This window comes from Salmo trutta, chromosome 40 (assembly GCF_901001165.1).
Source record: "Salmo trutta chromosome 40, fSalTru1.1, whole genome shotgun sequence".
NCBI lineage: Eukaryota > Metazoa > Chordata > Actinopteri > Salmoniformes > Salmonidae > Salmo > Salmo trutta.
In genome coordinates, this window is record NC_042996.1 from 4,513,231 (window position 1) to 4,524,898 (window position 11,668).

General features: G+C 47.2%; 1 protein-coding gene across 1 annotated transcript in view; it reads left to right on the top strand.

Annotated features, from left to right (window-relative positions):
* LOC115180584 (IQ motif and SEC7 domain-containing protein 3-like) overlaps positions 1-11,668 on the top strand; it is a 114,849-nt gene that overhangs the window by 34,856 nt on the left and 68,325 nt on the right. The window contains exon 2 of the mRNA XM_029742772.1: positions 6,431-6,508. Within this exon, the coding sequence (XP_029598632.1) occupies positions 6,431-6,508 (78 nt within the window). The remainder of the gene's footprint in view (positions 1-6,430; positions 6,509-11,668) is intronic.

The window sequence follows — 11,668 nt, forward strand, 5'->3', positions numbered from 1 at the left end:
CATAGGGCCACCGTAACCCAGTTGGATCAACGATAGGGCCACCGTAACCCAGTTGAATCAACCACAGGGCCACCGTAACCCAGTTGGATCAACCACAGGGCCACCGTAACCCAGTTGAATCAACCACAGGGCCACCGTAACCCAGTTGAATCAACCATAGGGCCACCGTAACCCAGGTGGATCAACCATAGGGCCACCTTAACCCAGTTGGATCAACCATAGGGCCACCGTAACCCAGGTGGATCAACCATAGGGCCACCGTAACCCAGTTGAATCAACCATAGGGCCACCGTAACCCAGTTGGATCAACCATAGGGCCACCGTAACCCAGTTGAATCAACCATAGGGCCACCGTAACCCAGTTGGATCAAGAGTTCAGAGTGTATATTTGAAGCTGTGATCCCACTAGTCCATGTTGTGGAATGTTGAGTCGATGTTGAGTCGATGCATTTCCGAGATTGGGGTTGGGGGCATTTCTCAATGAAGTGTGTGTGCGTGTGTGTGTGTGTGTGTGTGTGTGTGTGTGTGTGTGTGTATTAAACACATCTGTTTTAAGGATCTCACTAAAAATGCCATTCTTTACTCTATATGCCTTTCAGAAGTAATTTCTGAATTGACTCCATCCTGCAACTACCTGACCTGTTGGCCTAATCCTAGTTAAGCAGGGCCTTAAATAAATACAGAGCCCCACGTCTGTCCCTGGTTGAGAGATGTATCTAGTTATATCCTGATTGGTTACTTCCTGCTCTTGCTAAGTCAGTGCGACGTCATCATGGGCAACTGAATGATCAGTCTTGTTGACCCAGAGCCTAGGTCCATCACTAAAATGGTGTCCCCAGGTAAACAAGGACTCGTAAAAATGGGTTCCTCGCTGGTAGCCATAGTGCTGGCGGTGAGTTTTGTTCTAATTGTAAAAACCCTCCTAGTGAGATCCAAGAATACACCAGTCAGACCAGAACCCCCCTAGTGAGATCCAAGAATACACCAGTCAGACCAGAACCCCCCCTAGTGAGATCCAATAATACATCAGTCAGACCAGAACTCTCCAAGTGAGATCCAAGAATACATCAGTCAGACCAGAACCCCCCTAGTGAGATCCAAGAATACACCAGTCAGACCAAAACCCCCTAGTGAGATCCAAGAATACACCAGTCAGACCAGAACCCTCCAAGTGAGATCCAAGAATACACCAGTCAGACCAGAACCCCCCCAGTGAGGTCCAAGAATACACCAGTCAGACCAGAACCCCCCTAGTGAGATCCAATAATACACCAGTCAGACCAGAACCCTCCAAGTGAGATCCAAGAATACACCAGTCAGACCAGAACCCTCCCAGTGAGATCCAAGAATACACCAGTCAGACCAGAACCCCCTTAGTGAGATCCAAGAATACACCAGTCAGACCAGAACCCTCCAAGTGAGATCCAAGAATACACCAGTCAGACCAGAACCCCCTAGTGAGATCCAAGAATACACCAGTCAGACCAGAACCCCCCTAGTGAGATCCAAGAATACACCAGTCAGACCAGAACCCTCCAAGTGAGATCCAAGAATACACCAGTCAGACCAGAACCCCCCTAGTGAGATCCAAGAATACACCAGTCAGACCAGAACCCCCCCAGTGAGATCCAAGAATACACCAGTCAGACCAGAACCCCCCTAGTGAGATCCAAGAATACACCAGTCAGACCAGAACCCCCCTAGTGAGATCCAAGAATACACCAGTCAGACCAGAACCCCCCCCCAGTGAGATCCAAGAATACACCAGTCAGACCAGAACCCCCCTAGTGAGATCCAAGAATACATCAGTCAGACCTGAACCCCCCCTAGTGAGATCCAAGAATACACCAGTCAGACCAGAACCCCCCCCAGTGAGATCCAAGAATACACCAGTCAGACCAGAACCCCCCTAGTGAGATCCAAGAATACATCAGTCAGACCAGAACCCCCCCTAGTGAGATCCAAGAATACACCAGTCAGACCAGAACCCCCCTAGTGAGATCCAAGAATACATCAGTCAGACCAGAACCCCCCCTAGTGAGATCCAAGAATACACCAGTCAGACCAGACCCCCCCCCCTAGTGAGATCCAAGAATACAAGGGTCAGACCATAACCCCCCCTAGTGAGATCCAAGAATACACCAGTCAGACCAGAACCCTCCTAGTGAGATCCAAGAATACATCAGTCAGACCAGAACCCCCCTAGTGAGATCCAAGAATACATCAGTCAGACCAGAACCCCCCAGTGAGATCCAAGAATACACCAGTCAGACCAGAACCCCCCTAGTGAGATCCAAGAATACACCAGTCAGACCAGAACCCCCTTAGTGAGATCCAAGAATACACCAGTCAGACCAGAACCCCTCTAGTGAGATCCAAGAATACACCAGTCAGACCAGAACCCCCCCTAGTGAGATCCAAGAATACAAGGGTCAGACCAGAACCCTCCTAGTGAGATCCAAGAATACACCAGTCAGACCAGAACCCCCCTAGTGAGATCCAAGAATACACCAGTCAGACCAGAACCCCCCTAGTGAGATCCAAGAATACAAGGGTCAGACCAGGCCAAACCAACTGCAGGCAATCACAGCACGTCTGGAGTTAAAGCAGTGGTATTTAAAGTCGGGGTCACCACCCCTGTTGGGGTCACAGGGGAACTTCAGTGGGATCACCAATTATTATTATTTAAACAAAAAAAACTATTTTTTGGGAGAACAAAACATTTATAGTACAGATTATTGTACCGGAAAATAAACAAACATTTTTGAGAAAGATCATTTGTTATTTGTTGAGGTTGTGTCATTAGATTTGGGGTGGGGTGAAGAGAAATTGTTGGGATAAAAATGGGGTACCCAGAAATTCTGGCAAAAAAAAATGGGATCCCCGCTGAAAAAGTTAGAATTACCACTGAGTTAGAGGATGAGAGAAAGGTAAACACCACAGAGCGAGACAGAGAGAAGAGAGACAGAGAGACAGAGGGATAGACAACGAGACAGACAGGTAGGCACATAGAGAAAGAGAGAGACTGACATAGAGAGATAAACTGAAGCAGAGATGAGGAAAGATAGTGAAAAGAGAGAGAGAGAGGCAGTGAGTATCTCTGCTGATCATTAAGAAAAGGTCATCAAATAGTTCTCTTAAGTAGCTGTCAAATAATCCTTGGGACATCACACTGACGTCACACTGACGTCACACTGACATCACACTGTCTCAACCTATGTTCTTTTGTTCAGTGACCGTAGACTGCTGGATGTCTCTCCTCATAGACAGCCACAACTCTTTCCCATCTCCCCTCACCTACAAACACCATTAATTAAGATCCAAATGTAGCTCCTTTCTGTTCCCTGTCAAAGCGAAAACCATTAAAGCAAAACAATTTACTGTCACTCAGACTGTGCCAGAGGGAACGTTAGATGAGTGGTGTTCTGTATGCTAAAACCCACCCTTCACTGAAATGTATTCCAAAGAGTTCAACTTTTAATGAGGAAATTTCAATTATACATCCTCTAAGACTAATGTTGCTTTTGATGCATGCCTTAGCGAAGCCTTCTTTCACTTGGCCCCCGACAGCAAGAACGTGATGCCTGTTTTTGAGGGGGCTTGATGAGCAAACTAGCTTGTGCAGGACAGCGACTCATCTTCTAGTTACAGAAGAAGAAGAAAACACTATCGGCGTGAAACCGCTGAGATATGAGAGCAGAATACTACACCAATATAAACCTGCTCTCTCTCCTTCTCTGTGGTGGCCATTTTGGTTGTTTGTCATAATAATAAACAAATAATTGCCGTTATCTGTGTAAACGTCGCCTTCTGTGTGTGGTAATTGGTCCCCGGCGTGACCCTTTAGTGTTGACGACCTCTTAAAACCCTGTTGTGTCATGGTCATTAAAGAGAAATCAATTAGCAGAGTACTTAACAATAGGAATTAATTAGCCAGTTCCCCCACTTCCATTGATTTATACTACTGTGAACCACCACTAGAGATACAGCAACCACATTGGGTCAGTGGTATGTGAGCCCATCTCTCTCTCTCTCTCTCTCTCTCTCCCCCTCACTCTCTATCTCTCTCTCCCCCTCACTCTCTATCTCTCTCTCTCTCCCCCTCACTCTCTATCTCTCTCTCCCCCTCACTCTCTATCTCTCTCTCTCTCCCCCTCACTCTCTATCTCTCTCCTCTCTCCCCTCACTCTCTCTCTCCCCACTCTCTCTCTCTCTCCCCCTCACTCTCTCTATCTCTCTCTCCCCCTCACTCTCTAATCTCTCTCTTCCCCCTCCTCTCTATCTCTCTCTCCCCCTCACTCTCTATCTCTCTCTCTCTCTCTCTCTCCCCCTCACTCTCTATCTCTCTCTCTCTCTCCCCCTCACTCTCTATCTCTCTCTCTCCCTCACTCTCTCTCTCTCTCTCTCTCTCTCTCTCCCCCTCACTCTCTATCTCTCTCTCACCACTCACTCTCTATCTCTCTACTCTCTCTCTCTCCCTCCCCCCCCACTCTCCATATCTCTCTCTCTCTCTCTCTCTCTCTCTATCTCTCTCTCTCTCTCTCTCTCCCCCTTCCCTCTCTCTATCTCTCCTCTCCCCTTCCCTCTCTATCTCTCCTCTCCCATCAATCTCCATATCTCTCTCTCAGCTCTCATTTATGAAATCTCTATCTCACCATCTCCAGCCTACCATTCTCTCTACTATCGCTCTCATTATCTCCATGTATCACTATCTATCGCTCCATCACTGCATTTTCTCTCTTTATCACACCCTCTTTTCTTAGCTCTTTGGCTCAACCCCTCTCTCCTCTATCCTCTCTCTCTTTCTCTCTGTTGCTCTCTCAATTTGTGATCTTATGATAAGGGTCAGAAGTTCCATGATGGACTCTGGTGCCTTCTAAGCTTTCCGACAGACAGGGCATTACCTTCCATCATGAGTAGTGGGTTTGGGTATAGGGAAGAAAACAGGGTGTCTCTACCATATAAATATAATTTACATTTTTATTCTAGTCATTATTTTTCTAAGGTGGCCACTCTCCCCTCACAGGTGAGTGAATGCTGTCCTTGAAGGATCTACCCAGTATCCAGGTCTCCTGTTCCCCATGTACCGTTCCTGAGAGGAGGCCAAGGGAATGTAGTTCCTTAGAGAGGTTGATGGAGAGGGATAGAGAGGTGGACTGGGGGAAAGGAGACTGAGATGGAAAGGCAGAGAGAGAGAGAGATGTGGAGAGAGTTAGAGGGCAAAGCGAAGGATTGGGCTCTGTAAATGGACTCTGTCGCTCCCTCTCTCCCTCCACGTCCCGTGTCCAGGCAGAAGAGAGATGGGAAAATGCTGCTGCTTTTTTTGTTATAGTAATTTATTGAATTCCTCCTGCATATCAGACCATGCCTCTCTGGCTCTCAGGGACAGGGGGATGGAAGGAGGGATGGAGAGTTTGCGGGACGGGGCTGGAGAACAAGGGGGACCACACAGTCTCAGGGATGGATAGAATGAGAAGGAAAGACTAGTTGTTGGAGCACAAGAGAGGAGAGGTCGAGGAGGAGTGTTTGGCGGGTAAACAGCGAGGAAGGACAGCAGTATACTGTGGTCCCTGCGGGAACTGAACCCACAACCTTGGCATTGCTAGCTCTACGCTCTAACCAGCTGAGCCCCTCCATGGCACTATGCTAGTCAATGTTCTCTGGCTAGGCTATGTGGAGGCAGGATGGGTGGAGGTGGGGAGGGTTAGAGGGCAGAGAGGCAGCCACGTGCCCCACTCCAAGCAGCCCCTCGTCGGGGACATCTGCCATCTCTCTCCCTTCTCACTGTGAGAGTCTGGCCCTCCTCCAGCCCTTTGGCCCGTTCAGCACACGTCTGGACATGTCCGACCACTCCTCGGTACCTGCAAGCCCCACAGCTGCCAGCAGGGGGACAACGAGCCGTCACGGCCCGGCAGCCATGTAAGCCAGGTCAACAGGAGGTTGATTAAGTTGTACAAAGGGCTATTTTGTGTCACAATGTCCAATAAATGAAGTGAACCTAGTGTTGAGAGGGCAAAATAGAAGCAGCTCTTTTTTGGGGCTGAAGTGAAAGGGACATTCCTTTCACGCTTAGCTTGGTTGTTTGCTGAACCAACGAACACTCTCTCCTCATAGATGCAATACACTAACCCCCTTCCATTCAGTAAAACACAGTATTTGTATTACAATGCATTTTAAATAGTGTCATTTCAACAGTATGTACTTAAGAAAGAAACCTTAGTTACAGTTCAATTGCATATATTAGTTAAAGCCATAGAAATGTTACTAAAACAGACCACAGCAATTTGTCTCGACCCTCCTGGGTACCCTCAATATGGTTGATGCCAGTTTTAGTTATTCAATTTCAAACAAGCTCCTTACTATTCCTCCTGCCTCGCTAATGTCCTTTCCCTCCCTTTTCTCTCCCTCCTCTCTCACTCGTATCTCCCAGGAACCAGACTGTGCTGCACCAGTTCTGCTGCCCGGCCCCAGAGGCCCCCGAGGGGGAGTCTTCGGCCTGTGTCCCCAGGTAAGATGGCTGCCTTCCTTTTCACCCAGCGCCATATTTTTTGTTGTTGTTGATTGTAGTCACCGTTGCTTCTAACCGTTTTCCTGGTGGTGGTGGTGCTACTGTAAGACAACACAGCTGCCCCAGTTTCCTCCGTCTTGAAGTGGTTGTAAGTCCTTTGGGGGTCCCTGACTATCGTCGGCCAATCCCGGCTCAGTGCTTTCGTTTCCCCACTGTGATGTCATCAAGAGACGTAAGAGAGTGAGAATCTCCTACACATCTTTAAATAGTGGCCAGGTAGACAGAGAGGGAGTTACTATTCACTACAAATGCAGCTTGTCACTTTATTTGGGGTTTTGAATGTTGAAAGAAACTCGAAATTAAGACCGAATCAATCTCAGCTCCAGGAGAGGAAATCAAGATAAATTCACGGGAACACGATGGTAATCTCCAAATCAGTCAGAGCGAGATCCTATTTCCTGGACACTGGTCAATTCATCCGAAGCACTGCTTCGTAGGAAACAATAGAAGCACGGCCCAGGGCTTAGTGATAAAGGCAGGAGGAGGATAATATGATATTTTAATATCTCCACCGAGCACACAGTGTTATCAGGGAATGAGGTAAGCAGTCAGGAATGGTACTGGAATCTTCCTTATACTCAACTACTGCATACTCCTAGTGTCTGAGGAGAGTCAGCCGTTTCAAAATCCTTTATCTCTGCCTCCTTGTCTTTCTCCTCAACCCGTCTCCATGTGGACATTATGGATGTTGATCAGTCTATATACAACAGTAGCTCCTGCAGTTCATGGAGTCATTCTTTTTCTGTCTCAAACAAAACGAGACACGCCAAGTCTTTGTTTGGCCACTTGGCATTGCTCTGTTTATCCAAATCCACTGCAGGCGGAGCACTCTGCAAATGACCACGACTGCCAGTGGAACGTCAATAGTAATTAAGCCATCCAGCCTGAATGATTGCTGCTAAGAATCTGTACATTACTGCTGGATGGTGGGAAAAAAAGTGGAAAAAAGCCGGCAAGCCAAAGCATGTGTTGATGCTGGATTCCACCAACCCTGTGGTGCTGGATACAATAAAGCATTGCTGGAACAAAAGCGCCAACGCTCATCCTCTAAATACCACTTTAACCACCACCGAGGCCCTGGGTGATTGAATTAGTCACACTGAGAGAGAGAGAGAGAGAGAGAGAGAGAGAGAGAGAGAGAGCGAGAGAGAGAGAGAGACGAGAGAAAGAGAGAGCGAGAGAAAGAGAGAGAGAAGAGAGAGCGAGAGAGAGAGAGAGAGAGAGAGAGAGTGAGATGGAATCACCTCTCTGCAATCGTCTTTGTCTTTGCACCAGAGGGGCAAACGGAAAACTATTTATCAGATAAAAGTGTGGTTTGCCTGGGAAACTACTCTCAAAAGTCCCCTCCAGTCAGTGACTGTCACCTAACCAGCCACAACACCTTATTATTGAGTATAAAGAGACCGTTCAGAAGCACAAGTTAAGATGAATTCAGGTGACTTTCATCAAAGGCGGGCAGGGAAATTGGAGGGAAAAAAGACAGACAAAAACAATAAATCAGAGTTCAGTGGATTGAACTGATAGAAGTGGCTTGGCAGCGGTGCGTCGTGCGATTCCTTTGGGCTCAGGGACCATTAAGCAGAGCACAAACAGAATGGACACCACAATACAAAAGCGATGAAAATACCCCCCAAAGCAAACCACTTCACACGGAACTCTCTCAGAGCGCTTTGTGGGTTGCCAGGCTTTGTTGCTTCTTTTTTAGCCTATCTCTCTGAAAGTCTCTTTTCTATTCTGTTTGTTGTTACATTTTTCTTTGGACTTCAGTGTTTTGTCAGTGAAGTGTTGATCGTCATACGTTTAAACCTCACGACATGACATCACACCCACGAGCCTCCCTTCTCATCCACACCACTTCCACCCATTCAGACCTGTCGCTCCCACCGCCACCTCAATGTATTTTACTATGTAATAACAATGTAACAACTGAAGTATTACAATGTCATAACCAATGTCATAACCAATGTCATAACCAATGTCATAACCAATGTCATAACCAATGTCATAACCAATGTCATAATCCACCCAGGTCTCATTGAGAGGTTCAGGGTCTGCCACTAGGGCAAGGCAACTGGTTCGCCATACACTGACATGCAATGCATTCGTGTTCATGTGGAGAATTGTTATTACCATGTTATTGCATGCTTTTGGCTTAGTAGTGATCAGAACATAGAGCTCCCTGTCTTTGTGTGTTTGTGTGTGTGTCTGTGTGTGTGTGTGTCTGTGTGCACTGTCGTACCCATGACACAGATGTTTAACATGCTTCAACCAATACCCAACAGCTAATATCAGCCATGGGCATCTAGGCTAAGGCTCACTGATAAAGGAGAGACACTTCTCATTGATGAATTAGCCTAGCGTCATGCTATTTTAGCCTAGCGTCATGCTATTTTAGCCTAGCGTCATGCTATTTTAGCCTAGTGTTTCACCCACCGTTGTTTTGACACAGGGCCGAGCCACCTTCACTCTCCTTGTTAAGGCATATCCACAAAAAGCTGCTTCCTGAAATAAATGTGAGTTCGTTCCTGTCTTCTGTGATTGAAGCACTGCAATATCTGCCCACCAAAACAAGGCCTCATTTCCATATGAAAGACGGCTCCTAGCCTGTTCTGCACTGCCGTATCTTCACTCTGGGGAGTAATGAAGCTCTGTTTTTCACAGACACAGAAACACATAGATACACACATTGCTAGTGGTGTAAAAAGTACCTAATTGTGATACTTGAGTAAAAGTAAAGATATCTTAATAGAAAATGACTCAAGTAAAAGTGAAAGTCACCCAGTAAAATACTACTTGAGTAAAAGTCTAAAAGTATTTGGTTTTAAATATACTTAAGTATCAAAAGTAAATGTAATTGATCAAATATACTTAACTATCAAAAGTAAAAGTAAAGTATAAATCATTCAATTCCTATATTAAGCAATCCAGACACCACCATTTTCTTGTTTTTTTAATTTACGGATAGCCAGGGGCACATTCCAACACTCAGACATAATTTTACAAACAAAGCATGTGTTTAGTGTGTCCGCCAGATCGAGGCAGTAGGGATGACCAGGGATGTTCTCTTGATAGTGTGTGAATTAGGGGGGAATAAGGGGATCAGTGTGCACTAGGGAGGGGTAAGGGGGGAATAAGGGGATCAGTGTGCACTAGGGAGGGGTAAGGGGGGAATAAGGGGATCAGTGGCACTAGGGAGGGGTAAGGGGGGAATAAGGGGGATCAGTGTGCACTAGGGAGGGGTAAGGGGGGGAAATAAGGGGATCAGTGTGCACTAGGGAGGGGTAAGGGGGGAATAAGGGGATCAGTGTGCACTAGGGAGGGGGTAAGGGGGGGGAATAAGGGGATCAGTGTGCACTAGGGAGGGGTAAGGGGGGAATAAGGGGATCAGTGTGCACTAGGGAGGGGTAAGGGGGGAATAAGGGGATCAGTGTGCAGTAAGGGGGGGTATAAGGGGGATCAGTGTGCACTAGGGAGGGGGTAAGGGGGGGAATAAGGGGATCAGTATGCACTAGGGAGGGGTAAGGGTGGGGGAATAAGTTGTCAACAGTCGCGCAGTCAGATCCTAATGATCTATGAACGGGGCATGATTGGGGAAGGAGGGAGGGCGGGGGGTGTGAGGTCAATCACACTTCTGATATGCAAGCTCTTAAAACACGCATGAGCTACAACACGTCAACTGATAAACGGCACTCAGAATCTGTTTCGTTTAAATTTCTTTTTCTATGTTATTTTATTTTCTGCAGAGCCGTACCTTCCCCTTTCGCGTCTACAGCAGATGGTTGCAGCCAGTAAATGGGTTGCAGCAGCAGAAGGGTTCAGCAGCAGATGGGTTGCAGTAGCAGATGTGTTGCAGCAGCAGATGGGTTGCAGCAGCAGATGGGTTACGCAGCAGATGGGTTGCAGTAGCAGATGTGTTGCAGCAGCAGATGGGTTGCAGTAGAAGATGGGTTGCAGTAGAAGATGTGTTGCAGTAGAAGATGTGTTGCAGCAGCAGATGGGTTGCAGCAGAAGATGGGTTGCAGCAGCAGAAGGGTTTCAGCAGCAGATGGGTTGCAGTAGAAGATGTGTTGCAGTAGAAGATGTGTTGCAGTAGAAGATGTGTTGCAGCAGCAGATGGTTGTAGCAGCAGATGGGTTGTAGCAGCAGCAGAAGGGTTCAGCAGCAGATGGGTTGCAGTAGAATATGTGTTGCAGTAGAAGATGTGTTGCAGCAGCAGATGGGTTGCAGCAGCAGGTGGGTTACAGCAGCAGAAGGGTTTCAGCAGCAGATGGGTTGCAGCAGCAGATGTGTTGCAGCAGTAAATGGGTTGCAGCAGCAGATGGGTTACAGCAGCAGATGGGTTGCAGCAGCAGATGGGTTACAGCAGCAGATGGGTTGCAGCAGCAGATGGGTTGCAGCAGCAGATGGGTTACAGCAGCAGATGGGTTACAGCAGCAGATGGGTTACAGCAGCAGATGGGTTACAGCAGCAGATGGGTTGCAGCAGCAGATGGGTTGCAGCAGCCATCTGACAAATCTGACAAATAGGGAAAGAGAGAAGGGACAAAAGGGCTCGTTATTTCCAAAACAGTGTGTGTTCCACGGACGGCTTCTCTTAGAGACAACTAAATCAGTTCTGATAACCTCTTCTACCCCTTCAGGGAAACTGGAGTACCTGAATGCACCACAGCTAGCTAAACTCAAAAGCTGCATGCCTTTCATTTAAACAATTTGTCGTGTGGTCTGTGTTGACTGCAGATGTCTGTACAAACAGGGATACAGCCTTGAACGCAAACTTTAATCGAAACTTAGAACTCCAACATTGATGTAGAAACTCAAACACTCTCATGATGGAATGGACTGGAGTAGCTCTCAGACTCTAGAAAGAATAGGGCATTTTGGAGTCAAGGTCCGTCAGCCCATGATAACAAGTGTATACACTTGCCGGGGTTATAGGTGTTTTCAGATCAGTTATAGATGTGTCATGTGTACAGCATGTTCATATCTCCTTCCTGGTGTGGTGACGGTACATTTACTGTACTTCGCAGTGACACAATGGTAACAGTGGGCTAATCGGACCAACGACAGGTGCAGATACTGACACCCTAACCAATGCTAGTGC